The sequence below is a fragment of the Ascidiella aspersa genome, chromosome 1 (assembly GCF_963924565.1).
Source record: "Ascidiella aspersa chromosome 1, kaAscAspe10.2, whole genome shotgun sequence".
Classification (NCBI taxonomy): domain Eukaryota; kingdom Metazoa; phylum Chordata; class Ascidiacea; order Phlebobranchia; family Ascidiidae; genus Ascidiella; species Ascidiella aspersa.
Genome location: NC_139447.1, coordinates 6268431 through 6286744, shown reverse-complemented (window position 1 = coordinate 6286744; position 18314 = coordinate 6268431). Strand labels below are relative to the sequence as shown.

The following is an 18314-nucleotide window of genomic DNA, read 5'->3' as shown; positions in this document are numbered from 1 at the left end:
AATCTATGTCAAATGTGTCATGGATCAGCCCCCGAAGCAAATATATACAAGTGCATTTCGAGAAAAGTGTTAAACAGCTTCTTGACAAATTTTATATCATAGTTCGGGAGTTTTGTGCTGCACAAATAATAATATATTAGGCACAAAAGTTGAGGGTGGAAAAAGCAAGCGACATGAAGATTGTCTTGGCGTGTATTGCGCTGCAGCAATTGCTCGCAATTTGTTGGGCCGACGAAGAGTTTACGTTTTTCGAAAGACCCAGTTTTGAAGACAACACAGGTGGAGGTATTTGCCTGTGGGACGTTTGCGTTTCATTTTTATTAATATTTTTTTGTTTGCAAATTGTTATTGTTCACATATGCTTTATTTATGCTTTTTCGTTCTTTAGACTTGGAAAAGGACATTGCCATAGAGGCGGATCAAGCCGCTCTGAACAAGTTCTCTATTGTATCTGTTATTAAAGGCTCTAAGTGTAATAAAAAGCCAGGTAATCTATAGGATTTTGCCGAAAGCATACAACGCTGTACGACAGTACAATAATTATTTTAAGATTGTTTATAAAAATAATTATAAAACATAAAGTCATTTTTTAAACTGCGCAGGTGTTTTATAATTTTATAGGCGGTCTTATAAGTAAATATCACTTTAAGAAATTGTTTTGGCATTTATACATGATTTGGTAATGTTTTATACTTGTTTTTATTAACAGTCGTAACATCATTCGATACGGACGCAAGAATCTTTCTTTTAATTTTTTTGTCTGCGGGAGATAGCTTACATCCGAAAGTGTTTTATCACTAAATTAGATTTATACTTTGCCAAACGAATAGCACTTATTCAACGAGGTAATACCGACTTTAACATTATCGACAGGAAAGAATTTCTGCTGGGTGAAATGCGAGCAGATAAAGCTCGGATACAAAGATCATTGCTGTCGCTGCAATTGCAGGCGCGGATATGTCTTGGCGAAAGACGGAAAAAGCTGTGAAACCGGTAATTTTTTGTACGTTTGAATAGGATATTAAAATAAAGCTGTCAGTATTATTTGACCAGTTAGATTTAGAATTTATCTTGTTATTTTAGAACTGTTGATATGGACACCTTAAAATCAGTTTTATTTGCTTAATGTAAGCAGTTATACCTTAACAATAGGCGCAAAAACAAATGCTGTTTTTTTAAGTTGTTGTTAGCAGGCTCAGGGTAGAAAACGTAGTAAATATGGGGTTTTGTTAGTAAGTAAGTGCTATTTAAACTGGTATTTTAACATTTATATGCTATTGTTGTGCAGTCACTTGGTCAAAGTGGAACGCTTGGAGCAGTTGTCTGGAAACGGAATGGGGAGGTTTACAGACAAGAACAAGATCTTGCAAAAGCAAGCAGAGAACTGAACCTGGCAAATGCGTGGGTGCCGGCAGTCAAAGCAAAGAGTGCTCCAAAGTAACAAAACGTATGTAAAATTTTGGCCAGCTGTTTTTAACGACGTTTTTTGCCATTTTTAATTGCAACAAAATTGTCAAAAAAATATTTTTTTGGGTTAAAAACCGTTCGTATGCTATTATGTTAAGGTCGATCTTCAAATTTTTTTTTAACATTTGTGGTTGTTTCGTTACTTGTCTGTTCTTTTAGTAGCGGCCCTCTAAATGGTTAAGTGTTTACTTTTTAAAAAAATATAAATGCAAGGAATCATGGAAACTAATGTGAAGCGCTAAACACACTTCAACAATGTGTAAACGGTGCTTATCAACAGGACAAACCCGGCTTATATGCTTATGTTGCTTTCAGATTTCTTCCTCAGAAAAAACATCCGTAAGCTCACCGAGGAAGATACTCAAGACCTGATTCAGGCCATGATCAAGTTTAAGAAAGACAGATCCCTAAGCGGATATGACGTAAGGATAACAAATATTTCCATTTAATGCCTGCATACCTTTGTAATATAAAACATGCACTTTTAGTAATACTATAGGGCAGGTTATTTTAACTTATATTATTATCTCCGTTCTCAAGCTTATATAAATATCTCTGTTCCGTATATAAATATAAAATAATTTTTAAAGAAAAGTATTAATGTAAAATATGGCCGACTTTAGATGCCTGTATAGGGAATTACTTTCTTCTAATGTTTTCGTGATCAATTGTCGTTTCATGATATAGATAAAACAGGGAAATGCAAAATAGCAACAGGCAATAAGCTTTAGCGTTAAGCCTATATATGGCCCTAACGTTTTATCGTGAAGCGTTACCCTGGCTATGACCTGGGGGTCAAAAAGTAATTGAACTTTAAACATGTTACGAGTCATCAGTTGTGTGTATTAATCTATTCGGGCGTCGAGTTGTTCCATGTTCCCTAAAAACCAAGGCGTTAGAGTTAGTTCCTCCTGTGTCTAAAATATTGAAACAGCGAGATATTTGTTTTGTTTTTGTTAGGCTAACTTACCAGTGGTCAAACATTGCCTGTCAAGTACCAACCCGCTGTCGCTGCGTACACCACAATGTTTTGAAAGAAATACTTTTTTTCAAATTTAGTTAGGTTCAATAAAGTTAAAAAAATGCAAAACGATAATTAATAGGTCGATTTAATTTGGCAAAAAAACTTCCAATCGTTCGCCAGCCGCAATATTGTTATAACTTGGGACAGGTAGTGTAGTTCCCTCTATTCGCGTATCGTTTAAGTCAGGGGTCGGCAACCTTTTTTGCAATGCGGACCGGTTTAAAACTAAAGTTTTGTCGCGGACCGGCCTTCAAAAACAACAAATGTTCAGGAAAGAAAAATTAATTACAACTTTCAATACGAACTTTATGCTTGTTTTGCCGCAAAGAGATTCTCCCAACTAAGAATTATTGAACTTACTGAAACCCTCGAGCGGCATCAGGCCAGCCAAACAATTTAGTTTAACCCAGCCCGCGGCTCATTTCAATAAAACTTTCAGGCCTTTACGTTTTTTTTTTCGGATACGACGTAAGGATATGAAGGCCCATTTCTAATATTGTTGTCGTGCTTTGCTCTTATAAAGTAAATGCATTTGTGTGCTTGATGCGGTCCGTAGGTTTAGGTGGAAGTGCGTGTCACGTCCGTAATATAATTTATTTCAGATAAAGATATTCAGTGAAACAGGATAGACTTCTTTTATGAAAAGAGTTACGAAAATGATTAAACGATTTTTTCGGATCGCACATCCGAACAAAAAATTATTAAAAACTGTTTGCAAGAACAACCAGGGTTGCGGAGTCAGTAAAAAACACTCCAAGTCCAAACCCTGGATAGTGAACGATGTTACCATACGATGTACGACGCTACCACGACTTACAATGACGTCACGCAGTTAAACAATGCGTCGTTGGTTGCATTTGGAAGTTTTTGCGTCACAGCAATCTTGACTCACTTTATTGTGTGCCATGACACTCATGTTTAAAGACATTAATGTATAACGTGAACTTAGCAAAGTTGACGGACAGAGTTTCTCAAATTTAAAATTCTTAAGGAAGGATTTTTTAAAGTTTATAGTTATGTCGACGGCTAAGAAATTAAAAAAAACCCGCAAATATTATATCCAACAATGTAACTGCTATTTTCTGAAATAGGTCTTATCTTGATATATCAGAGTAGAACTTTAGGTGTATCCTTTCGTTCTTTTTATAGTGCTTCGATATAGCACTGGCCTTGTTATTATGTTGTTAATCTCGGCAAAACGCAAACCTTAACAGTTACAAATCGAAATAATACGAAAAATACGTTTAACATTTTGTTAAACCTATATCACAACACAAAATAACTAACGAAGTGGTCTTGTTTTTACGCAGAATATTGTCGGCTGGCATGGCTGGCCATTTCGTTGTCCATGGAATAAGCAATACAAGGGCCACAGAAACGGACATTGCAGCTTTCATAATGATGTGCGATTTTTAACTTGGCATCGGCTGATAGTTGTTCAGCTTGAAAGAGGTATACCTAAATGTTAAAAAAAAGCTTGAAAGGGGTATATATGCAAGCCACTGGAGCAGGGGTCACCAAACTATTCGGCCTGCTGGTTTAATTCTTTCGACCCCTGGCATATTTTCGTAAGGATTCCAAAATACTTATAATAATGATTAATTTTTACAACATCGTCGGATGCGAAACCAAGCCAAATTTTAACGGAATTTTTAACTAAGCAACAATATCATAAAGCTCACTATATACTTTGATAATTTTTAGGATGTGTTTTCTATGTTTATTAAGGGTAAAGTTTAAGCCAAAGACTGTTTCTTATGTGAAAATATGTATCAAGAGTCTAAAGTAAACAAAACGGTTGAAAAAATAAATTTGTTTTGAATTATACAGTAAGATTTATGCGGATAATTTAATGAGTGCATATTTTGAGACACTGTAAACCTGTTGCGGACTGCCAACTATAATATCAATCATTTTGGGGCATTGCTGTACCGGTTTCCCATGAGGTTTATCAACAATAATATAATATAATCCTGGTTCGGTCACTACAGAATACACCTCTGATCGTCACTCTGGCAAAATGCTAAGCAAAGTAGCCTACATTGGTCTGTTGATTCGTGGTAATATAATTCCGCCGTAAAGCAATTTTGCTGTGACGCAAAAATTGACCAAAAATTTCACCTCAACCGCAGGACTCAACAGGTATATGCGAAACAAGAGCATGGGCATCCCGTACTGGGACTGGACCGACCCCGAGTGGACCGCTCCCCCCCAACTACTCACAAACCTCACCCTCTACGACAAGGAGTCCGAATCTTACGTTGACAATCCGTTCAGGCATTCCTTGATACGGGGACACAAACCCGTGGCGAACGCTACTGAAACACTGTGAGTAAAACGAAAGTATTAGGGGTTCATTTAGGGCAGTGTTTCGCAACCTTTGTTTTGGCTTACCTTACAGAAGTTATAAATAGTTTGCGGCACCTTTGCTCGTATTTTGGTTAACTGCAACGTTACAATTGAAGAGATTGAAACAGCGCGTTAACTGTGCAACAAGGTTGAAAAAACCTTAATCGGCACTTTTTTCGTATACAAAAACTTGAATCAAAAAGCTTACCAATAGAGCAAAAATGGAATCCTAAAGAATTTGAAATATCTCTTGAGCTTTAAAAATGGCACCCTAGAGTGCCGCAGCACACTGGTTGAGAACCACCGCTTTAGAGTTTGCGTTCGTATATATGAGTTACCTTTAGAATTGCGTAGATGTGGTGATTTTAAGACCAAACTTAAAAACTAAGCATCGTCATTGGAAAATAACTATAACATATAAAAAAAAAAAAAAATTTTCTAATTTGTACGTTTGTTTTTCTTATTTTTGTCTTGGAAAGTGTTGTAGGTATACCTCCAGATAGGGTTAGGCCGGAGATATTAAAGCGGAGTCGATAAGCGATGCAGAGCGGAACTATTGGTACTCAATTTTTATGGCGCCATTCGTACCGATCCGACAACCAATTAATTTAAGATTTTTTATCTATCGCTGGCTGTCTAACTTAGTGTTTTCCACATTGAATAGTACTTTAACTTAAAAAACAGGATAATAGCAATAAAAGTAAAGAAGTTTCTGGACGTTATGACAATTTTACCTAATAACCCGAGAAAGATTACTATTGTACGTACCAATTTTTTTTTTCAATTTGATAAATGATGTTGACCAAACAATGATGCCATTCGGTAAAGGAATGGATCGGCGGTACTTTTTCACAAAAAATATCGGGTATTGGAATTAAAATACGTATCGGCCATTCCTGGAACAAATGACTCAACGTAAAGCAACCTTTTTTTAAAACAGATACTCCCAAAGAAGAGTGAATGCGATTGGATTTCAAAACCAGGCTTTCCTTCTACGCGGTATCGCACAAGGAATAACTATGGAGTCCTTTCATTACTTCGAGGCATGGTTGGAAGGAAACCCGCACAACGTGGTAATGTGCATTTTAAATTTTATCTACCCTCGTACGCCCGTAAAAACAGGGTGATTTTACGCTAAAAAAATATTGAGCCTATACACGCAATTAACGGGATCGGGAAGATTTTACGCGTAAATGTTATACAATTCAATGATCTCTGTGTGCTTTCCGTATACTATACATATGTCTGTATTTTTTCGTATACAATAATGTTTTTGCTAGCAAGGCAGAGCCACATTGACATTCTCAAAATAGATCGCAAATACTTTTAGAGATCTTGAACCTAATATTATTCGTGAAGGAATTTTTACGATTTGAATCTTATGCAGTGACGTGCAGAAAATTCGTGACGCTTTATGTCCACACCATAAGTGCATGTAAAGTTGAAAGATTCGGGTGAATTGAACTGTAGTTGTTATATCGGTCTGGCCCAACCTTGTCGCCTAATAGGGCGTTCGCTTTAAAAGTGGAAAATTTCGGGGTTCTTTCTCTTGACGTAGAACAAAATTCGCTTGGTATAACTCAATCATTAATATGCAAACTTGTAATAAATATAAGTTGAATGTGATAAAAGTCACTTCACGCAATTACATCGTGCGGCGTACGTTGCGCTCACGACGCGTGTTTTGTCTGTAACACCATTAAGTGCAATTTTTTATCGCCTTTTTAGCCTTTAAATTTAAACAGTAGGATATGTAAACACACCAATGCAGGTGCCAATGGCAGATTTTGACAAACTCTCGAAGCAGCTGAATGAGTACTTTGGGCGAGTTATTTTAATGAATAGAAACGAGGTGGACATTCTGCCCCACCAATCTTTCATGTAATTTGATAAAACTGATAACATTAGGTGTTGTACGTGATTAGGTATGCATCTACACAGATCAGGACATTCACTTTTTTTATTTTGCACCTTGACCTACAAGGAGTCTTGTAAAGTGTTTAAAACAAAATTATATGGGGTGCCAAACTTAAATACCAATCATCTAATTCTAACACATATATCGTTTTCCGAAAAATTTGCTGCTGGGAATTATGCTAAGGTAAGTAAGTTCGAAGGAAAAAAAACAGGTTTTCCTTATAAACTTTAGGCTATCCCTATTTTTTTATAAGGCCCTATTTGAACAAATAGAGAAGTTTTTACACTACCCATAAGACCTTGGCAAATTACTGTATACTATAACTATACGACCTAACAAGCAATTTAACCCTCAAAACATTTTACGAGCAAAAACGAACTACTTTGGATTTAGAATATTTTATTGTATAAATTAGACGTCGTGTAAGGTATATCCACACCGATTCATACTCCCCAAAGCTGGTTTAAACAATGCTACGGCTTTCTATTTTGGAATCACACTTCATATTATGTGTATTAAAGATCCTATTGTTAACCGGGTCCGCAAAGACATTTTGTTAGTCTCATGCGCCCCACTGTTAAAATAATTTTCCACTCCTGCACAATATACTAATTTGTCGAAACCTTTCTTTTTTGCAGGACCCACTTCCGAAATTCCCAACTTAGCAGTTAAGTCCCCGTTTTTTAAAACAAAATTGCTCACACACAAACCTTAAAGCTTATCAGCGGGCAACATAGGGAAATCAATCTTTTCCATCCACGCAGATCCACAATTGCCTTTGCAACGGCGACTACAAACATTGTATGTACGGAATGCCGACGGTGAACTTCGCCGCTTGGGATCCGGCCTTCATGTTCCACCACAGCCAGATCGACCGGCTTTACGTGCTGCGCAGAAGGCTGCGCGAGGAGCTGGGCATTCAGGATTGGACGCGGAAAAACATTTTCTTCGGCTTGTTACCGATTGGTATTTAACTAATTTTGTCCTCTGTATTTACACAATAAACATGTCATGTAAGCGTGAGACTAAAAGCATTTTCTTCGGCCTGTTTCCGGCGGTAATGAGTCACCTTTATAGTACCAACTATACTTGATATTATAAAAGTAAAGATAACTTAATATTCACTTTAATGTAATATGGGTTATTTAAAACAGTCAGAAAATACTTGATAGGTTAGTACATATTAAATAAGTGAAAAATTAAAAATCTAGGATGTTATTTAATTTAAAAAAAATGTGCCGTTTTGTTGAGGAAAAATGCATGTTTGACCAATTTGTATTCACCAATGATAAATTGCCTTTTTGGTTAAGCTACAGCTGGTCAAACCAAAAAGGGGCGCGGCATAAAGTTAAGAATATAGTTATACTTACCTGCGAGTTTACGACAACTTGCTACAGTTTTTATGAACTTTTTTCAAAACAAATAGTGGTTATAACGTAGACCGTCGATTGGGCCGAGTGGACTGCGCTCCACACTTACACAAAAACGAATCTGTCCAAAAAACAACCCGGTCAATTTTATCAGGAAATTGCAAAGAAAAAAACGATAAAGGCGATAAAGAAAAGCGCCAGGGAGAAGTGGCACGCGATCGACATGCCTCTGTCGCCTTTCTGCAACGCGTCGATGAACCCCGACGAGGTGACTTTGCGCGCCAACGACGTGCTGACCTCCTACTACGGCAAGCAGCTCTTCGGCTTCGAGTACGACTCGCTGGACTTGGGTGAGCGCAACTGGCGACTGCTGCTGGTTGACACGGTCAAGCTGCGACAGAGGGACAACTGGGACGAGCCCGGGCAGCCGTTCGTGTCCGCACTCGGCCGGGACCTTGGAGTGGTCTCAATGGCTAGCACGATTTACCACCAGGAGTGTCCGGTGAAAACTCATTATGTAGCAGCAACGTAGCGGTTATTTTTGCGGCGAACTGGGTTTCCTAATACCACAAGAAGTGTCCGGTCAAAACGCATTATATAGCAGCAATGTAAGGGTTATTTTTCGGGCGAACTGGGTTTGCTATTAGCACAAGAAGTGTCCGCTAAAAACGCATTATATAGCATGGACGTAACGGTTATTTTGGGGGGCGAATTTCAATGTCCGACACTGGATTTTCTAATAGCACAAGTACCGTTTCAACTTACGTTAATCTCTTTAATGGTAAATCGTTTGTTATTTCATTATATTACAATACACCTGTACTGTTTTCTTTTACATACGCTTTGTGATTTCGTGGCGAACGTTGGGGCGCACAATTGTAAGTGATGTTGTGGTATGCAGGTATTTACACAACGACGGTACATACGGAGTGTTGCGTTTTTAGTGATGCCATTTTCTGGAATGCGGTCCGAACAATAGTGATTCAGAATAATAGCACGTTCATTGAAAAGTTACTTTTGACTTTTGTTAATATAGGCTTTTATTATTACTGTTGTGGAAGGAAAATTCCAACCTAAAGAAATAAAACGAAAAAAGTTAAACGCTTTGCTGCATAGCATTCAAAATTAGAAATAGCTTAGAACTAGTCAGCCGATTCTAAAGTTTTGGATGCCTGAACGACATGCCAATATATTTTGATGTAGCCGGATTCAGGACTGAAGACTCGATTTAGACTACGTATGACTATCCGAGTTTGGAGTCCGACGTGATTACAAACAGCAGTACTAAATTTCCAAACTGATAAGGCTGTAAACTATAGCCTATATTGTGAAGGCGGAACAGTATGAAGTTGGACATTTTACAAACATGTATTCTGTGCGGATACGCTATATGGCACCCTTGTGATTGGATTGCTGAATATTCACTTTATTTTGGTTACGTAAATGTAAAATACTATAGCTGTAGAGTCGGGCCGACAAATCGAGACTCGACGAAATCGCACATTAGACCGGACTCGGGACTCGGTAATCCGGAGTTGGATTCGGGTTGCTTTAAACCGACTACGCAGCCCTGAATTATAACAGTCAATAGGAATTCCGTTTGGCCAGATAAGGCTATCTATACCACTAGATAGGGGTAAAGTCCCTATAGCAGTGCTTCTCAACCTTTTTTCGCGGCGACCCAAATAGTAAGCGTAAGTATGACAACTAAGCTTTGGCGACCCAATTGTTTTTCTTGTAAGCGAACAAAAAATAGGCATTAGCATAAAGAATTGCGAATTTTAATAATTGCAAGACATTATTTGGATTGCTTTCTTAATTTTCAAAATTAAGAAATCTTTCTCAGAACCAATCTTAATTGGTATAAGCACGTGAGCTACTGCGGTCGGCGACCCACTTTTGGGTCGCGACCCATAGGTTGAGAAGCACTGTTCAATAGGTTACGTCATACATCTGCCTAATTTTGTTCATACGCATAACTTTAAATCGACGTGAATTGACATAACCATATCAAGCTTTAAGTCGTTGAAGTTCTGTGCAGATTGAAGTGCTATAAACAAGTCATTTCAGGTGAGCTTGAATCTTAAGTCACTTGCAAAACAACCGGGTCACTAACATACAAAATCAATGGTTTCAACTAATAAACGTAATATGCTAAATGAAATCAGTTCATTTAGCGCCTAATTTAACATACTAACGAACTATGCTGAGAAATTATCTGTAACAAAACAAGAAGGCGTTCTTCTTGATCGTAATACAAAACATTTCGTCGTAATTATTGAATAACTGCCAAGAGTCACTAATAGATGTTTACGTCTTTCCAGTAAAATTCACATACACTAATAAATAATATTTCGTCCATTACAAATAATAATACCAATCAGAGTTTTGTGATGAAGCCCTAAGATTACCCAAGGGAAGGCTGCAAATTTGTATTTTTTGCGTTGTTTTTTATTTTGCTAACATTTCTCTTTCGGGCCTCTTTAATTACACAATATTTTACAAACGCTGCAGTTGGTCCACCATTCTCATAACAAAAGGAATGTTTGAAAAAACAGCAAAAATATAATTGGAAAACCCATAGAAGTTGAACACAAAAAGGCCCTGCACAAGCCGCCAAAACACGCCGGCAAGAAAAAACGTAACCAACCACAATTGACCTTACAGAAAAGTTACTGTTTCAAGAATGAAGTACTTAAGTGATTTTGGACAATGTTGCCAACCCCTTCATCAAGAATAGCCTATCAAGTTAGCTAAGTGGCATTTAGTCTTGGAATAAACAAGCAATAAGGAACCCTTGGTGATTCAACTATCGGGAAATTGAAGTACCGCAGAGTATGCGTTGAGAATTTGAGTACATTAAGGTTTAGCGGTTCTAAGCGGTTCGCTACTGTTCCACAAGCTGATATATCGGTAAACACAAACGCCATATGTTAATCAAATGATTCAGGCAAAGAAAAGTTTATACAAGCTCAATTATCGAGTTTGATAGCAGCAGCAGAGATTCAAAAAATAAAAACTCATTTCCAGATCTAAGAAAAAAGTTAGAAGAACGATTTTACTTTTTAATCAATGGTAAATTTTCAAGTCGTTTTTTATCATAACATACAATACAGTTTGGGACTTAAAAGAAGATAAATCAGTTTTATTTTACACCCACCGAGCGTCCCCGTTTTTTATTCGTGATCTGAAGCTATTAGTTTAATCTCTTTTGTTCTTGTTGTTCGAATAGGCGCATACATCAAAGCCGTTAAATACCAGACAATAATCGGCTTACAAAGGAACCATACTTCGATGTAGAAGTTCAGTAGAAAATCAATATCCAACAGCGAAACTCGCAGTTCGTCATGTGTCATATTGTGGGTGTACGTTTATTTTATGGGACTGAGAATTCAGGTTATAGGTCTGATAAAAGGTTAATGAACATTTCGTACTAAGATCTTTATGTCTCTATGTCAATGTTTATCCTGCGTTTTGTAAAAATTTTAGCTTTTATAAATATATACCGCACTTACATAAAAATTCTGCTATAAAGGCACAAAACTTACCGTAGTCCAGTGCTTAATTGTCTTACTGCAGAATCAACTAACATATCTTTAATACCTTTATGTATACTGTACGTAGTAGACAATACCAGTCGTTGCAAGTTTTGTATGGACTAGCTTTGTTGTTGTAAGACTAGGTGGCGAGTAATGTTAGCAATGTGTTCAAATAACAGTTAAAATATATCTTAACTTCTAATTTTCCCATCTTTGTTGGTTTATCCCTACAAAAAAATGTTAAGTTTAATAATCCTATAAGCGAACCAGTAACCACTTTAAAACACACTGACGTTTAACATACCCTTTGGGAACTACTGCCTAAAATGGTTGATGATATCAATAAAAGAAATATGAATGAGCCAGCGAAAAGAAGAACTTGTAAGCCGGACACTAACATTTCTGAAGTGCGAAAAAAATCCTGCATAAATCCTGGATCATACTTTGAATCTCAACCAAACTATTTTTCAACTCCAAACGGAAAAATTCGCAATCAAGACAACGGTTCAACGTTTGACAAAAGGCAAGTATTCGTTGTCTTTATTTTCATTACTTTTATGTAAGGCCAGACTCGTGGACAACTCTAGTTGTACAACAAGAACTAGTCCGCAGCACAATTAAATACATACAGAAATACTAAGTTGGCGTAACTTTCTTTGTAGTTCCAGGTTATGGTGGACGCCTTAAGCTGAAACGATTTCCTCAAAACGTCAAATATAGCCTACAAGATGTGTAGTAAGCGCGCGAAATTTCGACATTTACGTGGTTAGAATAGACATAAAATATAGAGAACGGTCTTTGCCCGGTTTGCTAAAGATATACTTCTAACGCGCCGACCCCTGATTTAGAACGACATTGTGCTATTTTGAATTTATAAACGTTGGAATTTAAAAACTTTTAGGCTATAAAATAGCCTATGCTATTCTATCCGGTGAACAAATATTCCATTGGAATAACTTTTTTTATTAACCAAACATATTTTTCAACATAAGGCGTAATGTCTACCCTGAATCGGAACTCTCAACAATGGAAGATACGCCAACTCATTGTACCTGAATGCATAATTGTTAGTTATAATTAATTACAGCGCGCAGAGACCTTTCTGAATTTGGCTTTGCCCCGCGACTACCATAAGGTTGCCCACCCCTGTTTTATACCAGTGTCGGATTAACCAGTAGGCTACTAAGGCTAATATAGCCTTAGGGCAGGCCCTGGAAATATTCGGCCCTTAATTTTTTTAGGGTTTAATTTTTGTAAGGCTGTAAGTGATAGAGATCCAGTACAGAACATTTTTTGTTTAATTTTGTTGTGAATAATTTCAATTTGTTATGTATGTTCTGTTAAAACTTTTTGTAGCTTGGTTTGCAAAATTAGGTCCTTCTCTAGTAAACAACCTTTGGCCTACAGTACCCTTAATCCGTCCCTGTTCTACACCCACATTACATTATGCACATTCAGGTATCAACCACGCGAGATTTACGTCACAGGAGAAATCACCCTATGCTTAGTGGCCGGAGTCATGTGCGTGCTTTCCATGCTTCTGCTCCACGCCCTGTCATCTGTGTGGCTCGACCCACGAAGCAACATAAAGATCAACCAGGTTGGCAGTATGTAGAGCAGTGGTTCTTAACCTTTTTGTTTGCAGCACACCTTTAAAATCATCAACCAATTCGGGACAATGGTCGAACCACAATTGTGTTGACAGGGCTAGCAAAAGCTTTGTGAGTGTCCCACAATAGAGAGTAACAGATATTAATGGACTATGATTTGCAACATTTTTTAGACTCCATCCATAAGGCCGAAATAAGAACAACATCAAACTCGAAATAAACACAGCATAAAATTGGACTAATGCCTTATAGCAGTAGTACCGTCCACTTTGGAATAAGTTCTGAAACCGTCGGAACAAACACTAAATGGCCAGAATCAGACCTATACAACACCATAGAGTTCCAAACAACACTCGAAAGTACATCACTAACTCCCCTAATTTTTTAACCCTAAGTCGTTTTCTAGCTCACCCACACCCACGACTAACCCTAAACTCAGCCAAGCAATCCGGTGCCGAAATAACGGAAACTATAGTGCGCCCAAACGTCGACACAAAAATGGCCGATGCCAGACCGACGGCCCCACGATCGGCCCATACACTATCCCTATAGTTTCAGGCGTTATTTTGGCCACTTAGGCCTTATTCGTATGGATTTCGAACTTATTCCGTCAGGTTATGTCTTATTCAGACGATTAAGTTCTTATTCTGTCGTGGATATTACTGCGTATATGCCTTTATTATGCCATTGGTCTTAATACTATGATTTTACAATTTGTTCTGCTTTGGTATTGTTGTTTTTTAGGTCTTATTGCGTGTTCCCCATTTTTCTTGTGGAATACCTTTAATTGTTTGAGGAACGTGGCAAAAACCGCTTTTACCGGCAAATCGTGAGACCAAAAAAGGCTTAAAATGTAATAAAATTGCGTTTAAAATAAGTTGGCAGAACTTAAATATTTCAAACCTATTCATATTCCGTACATCTGGAATAGTTTTTAAGCAACCTAGGATATTATCGACAAATTATTACCGTATGGATACAAAGACTTTACATATAAAAAAGAAAATCTTTTTATGATTTGCGGAAAAAATATCAATGACAAAAATTTACTTTTAATGGTATTTTTAACAAAACCTAACAAAATTATGGAAAAGGTTTAAATTGATTGTAATTATGGCATATTTTTAGCAAGCCTTTTCAAAAATCACACCAATACAAATAAAAAAATATATTTTTATTAAAATTACAAAAAAATGCACAATAAAGCGTCCGTATAGAGGCGCAATGGTGGCGAACCATTGTATTCGCATTGTTTTTGCCCACTCGTATTCTCCTAATACCACAAGTTTGGGTATTTTGCTCTGAAAGAGTAGGGAGCTTGATAGCTGCGCAGCCATATTTCTACGGCGGTTGATTCGTTTGGCGTCAACGAAGCCAGGAACGGGGTTCGGCGACACAAATCCGTGATGTCATCGCTTGTTATCAACGGAAGATCGTCCGGAAATTGATCAACAAAATCCACAACTTCGGAATCGAGATCGAATCCGTTGCATCCAGCAGCGACCTGGAAATATAAAATATTACGAGTGATAAAAAATACAACAAACCGCTATCAACTTAAAAACACACTCTCACCGTTATTTTGCCCGCGTCTGGAGTAGCACCAGAAACAAACGGTACAAGATTCATTGGCTCCAGAACCTCTTCAATTGCTGCCATGAAATGCACACTCTTGTTTATCTTCTTTCTCATCTTAGTCATCTTCCGCATTGCGCCAACAACCGATGAAGATGTGCAACGATGTTCCGGGCTGTCTTGCATCTCCGACAACTCAGATTTCAGTTTTGCCTGCTCAGCCATTTCCTCTTCGTAATATTTAAGCCAGTCTTCCTCGGTTGGAGATTTGCTTTCTGTTTCTTCGCTCGGCAATTTGTTAATAAGTTCTGCCACTTCATTCCAGTTTACTTTGGGTATTTTCACAAATGGATGCTTCTTTCTCGACCACAGAGCCAACCAATACTCGTGTTCGGGAGCCAGCTTTCCTCCCAGTTCATCAGCTCCTGGGTAACTAGTTATTACAACCGGCGATTTCACCAACACACGCCGCTTTTTTGCAACTTTGGATACAATTTCCTGCATCCGGCCGACTTGAGTTGAAATGCCTTTAAAAGAAAGTTGAAACAAGTTAATTGAGAAAAAAATGCTGATTATAAATGTATATGTTTTTTAAAGTAAGGTTAAAATACCTTCGTAGGCAGTAATCACATCCTGAACCATCTTGCCGCTTTCTTGTATTCCTTTAAAGGCTGCATTCTGAGAAATGCTTTCAGAGTAGGTCGCATTAGACTGCAAGTAGAATGTGGCAACCATAAGCAAGTTAATAAAATATTTAGCCGAAAACCGCCTTTAAAATGACAAAAACAATAAAAGAGTAACAAAATAGTACCTCAACGCTCAATTTGCTGCCAATCCTGAAAACTCCAAACGTCCATCGAAGTAGCAATACTAAGCTAAAAGTAAAAGACAAACTCCTTAAAGAGAAATAAGTAAAAATGTATAGAAGTACATGTTCCATTTTAAATTAAATTAGTTTAAAAATTACTTTAAAGTGCTTAAACCATGAATAAAAGCAAGGTTTTCTTACCTGCTCATCATTGTGCGCCCAGTTATGCAAAGGCCAATCAACATTATCACGGCGAATACCATCATCGTTAAATTGAATGACAAATCACCCAAGAATTCTTCCACTGATAACGGAGCTGTGTCAACGAGACACTTCTTTAACTGCTCAAACTTAGTTTCGATTTTAGGTTCAGGTGGACCTTGTAAACCGAAAACCTTTAACGGGGCGAACGAATTGTCGCCAAGCGTAAAATAAAATCTCATATTTTTGCTGCTATAGGTTCTCTTTAGTTATAACGTGTATAACAAAAAGCATTGAAGCAATATAAATATTTTCCGAAAAATGTTCAGTTGCCAAATTTTCATTGTTTAGTGTCAATTGTGACGTAACACAGGTAGTTAGTAAAATGGGAAAATGTAATGTAAATTAAATTTATTCAGAAATAAGCTGTAATATATACACAAATAAGATTAAGATATGCTGTAATAACTTTATACGCGAAATATTTATTCGTTCAAAAATTAAATAAGCTGTAATGATTGTATAACTCTAATACCTTTAAGGCCTGTGTGTTTTTATTAAAAATGGAAAACCCTACTTTGGTAAAGACAACTTTTAAACAACTCTGTTAATCATAGACATAACTCTTTGTAAAATAGGTTTACTTAAAATGGCTCTTAATATAAGTTTGACTAAATATTAAAGATCATTATAGATACTTATTAAAAAAATTTCCCAAATAAATTAAAATTAGTTAAAAGTGAAATCAAACTAATTGCACTTCATTTCCTTAAACTAATCAAGTCTATGTTTTCGTTTAAAACATTTTTTTAATATTAAAATATATCACTCATGATGGGACTAGGGCTGGTCGGATGGCTTGACTAAAAACGATTGACTACTAAGGTTTATGTCGTTTAGGAACTTACCGTTTTAAAAAAGTGTAAGAATTTGCTGTACGGCAGTGATTCCCAACGGATAGGTCGCGACCCAAAGTTAGGTCGCCTGATTATTTTTTTGGGTCGCTTGTTTTTCAGGCATATTGTATCTTTTCACAAAACATGAAAACTAAACAGCGAAACCGGCTGAAAGTTAAAGCTGCCATGCGTGACTCTATATGCTCAAGCAAAATAACGCCTCGATTTCAAACACTGAGAGCAAGCGAGCACAACTATCTCATTTGTAAATTAATAAACATATTATTTTCGGAAAAAGTAACTGCAGTTTGTTTGCAACGCAATCTTGTATTTGCTTGGGTCGCAAGATTATACCAAATTAACTTTTTTTTTAAATGGGTCGCCTTAAAAACGTGTTGGGAACCACTGCTATGCGGTATACATGTTAATGATCCAAACAAGGTAGGCTATAAAAAAAACAACTATACCCTGCGTTGAGGTCTAACTTACGATATTTTGCCATACCGGGACCGACGCATTTACAGTACCACATTTATTTATTTGAGATAAATACACATGCGTATACAACAACTACTCTAGTCCTTCTGAAGTCGTTTTTTTCTCTGTGACAATATTTTTCATACTGCCACGAAAAAAAAAGTAAAAACGATCTGACTTATATTCATTTGTTGTCAAAATGGCTAAACTTTAGCTTAATTCATTTCTAATTGATTTAGTGACAAAGTGAAGGTTAGTGATAATACATTTAATTAAACTTATGGCAAATACAATGATCTATGCCGGACGATCAAGCGTTTTGTTTGCGATTATTTCAGGAATTTATTTACATGACAATCGCCATGGCAACGTCATCTGCGTCGTTGAGCTTGTGCGCAATTGCAACCTTCGCCATACAAATCTATTTCATGTGCAGCAACAACTACAGAAATGTTAATCAACCGCATAAGTAAGTTAAAGATATACAAATGTGTTGTAAAATATCTGCAACACTGAAGTTGTCCAATATTAGAGTAAAAACTTATAGTTCAGTCAGTGTTTGTGATCCTAAGCAACATTATGGAAACATCATATTGTTTAAAATATAATAGCAAATTATGGCCTGATAACATTGTTGATAATGATATCGGGCATCGGTTGACCAAAATTAGAGCAAAAACTTATAGTTCCGTCAGTGTTTTTCAATCTAAACAGCAAGATGGTATCTCCTGAGTTGAGCCCTAAATATAAAAGTAAAGTATGGCCTACTAACACCGTTAACAATAGTATCGGGCATTGGTTAATTAAAATTAAAACAGTGGATAACTTTAATTGACATATTATTGCACCCAACCAAAAAAAAAATACTATTGCACCCAACTAAAAATATATTACTGCACCCAACCAAAAAAAATACTATTGCACCCAACTAATAATATATTATTGCATCCAACTCAAAACAGATTACCTATAGTTTTTTTTTATCATAATTAAAAGTAATTCGTATTCTACTGTTTCTGCCACCTAAGAAAGCTGGATTTTGCCAGACAAGTTTCGACCACCAGATTTATCGCTACTTTT

The 18314-nt window shown here is 36.8% G+C and overlaps 1 protein-coding gene across 1 annotated transcript; it reads left to right on the top strand.

The window, feature by feature from the left end:
• The first annotated feature begins 173 nt into the window (after positions 1 to 173).
• Positions 174 to 8660, top strand: LOC146166757 (hemocyanin 2-c chain-like). Its single transcript, XM_083384920.1, has 10 exons — positions 174 to 285; positions 389 to 487; positions 874 to 993; positions 1289 to 1447; positions 1783 to 1889; positions 3802 to 3943; positions 4624 to 4819; positions 5781 to 5913; positions 7523 to 7721; positions 8284 to 8660. Exons 1-10 carry the CDS (start codon positions 174 to 176, stop codon positions 8658 to 8660), a joined length of 1644 nt encoding a protein of 547 aa, XP_083241046.1.
• Positions 8661 to 18314: the final 9654 nt, after the last annotated feature.

What these genes read in the sequence shown, in the direction of transcription:
- LOC146166757 (XM_083384920.1), top strand. Translation starts at nt 174, where the DNA reads ATGAAGATTGTCTTGGCGTGTATTGCGCTGCAGCAATTGCTCGCAATT. An exon ending in TAAGTGTAATAAAAAGCCAG is followed by an intron (nt 488 to 873) that starts GTAATCTATAGG and finishes CATTATCGACAG; the next exon opens with GAAAGAATTTCTGCTGGGTG. An exon ending in AGTTGTTCAGCTTGAAAGAG is followed by an intron (nt 3,944 to 4,623) that starts GTATACCTAAAT and finishes CCTCAACCGCAG; the next exon opens with GACTCAACAGGTATATGCGA.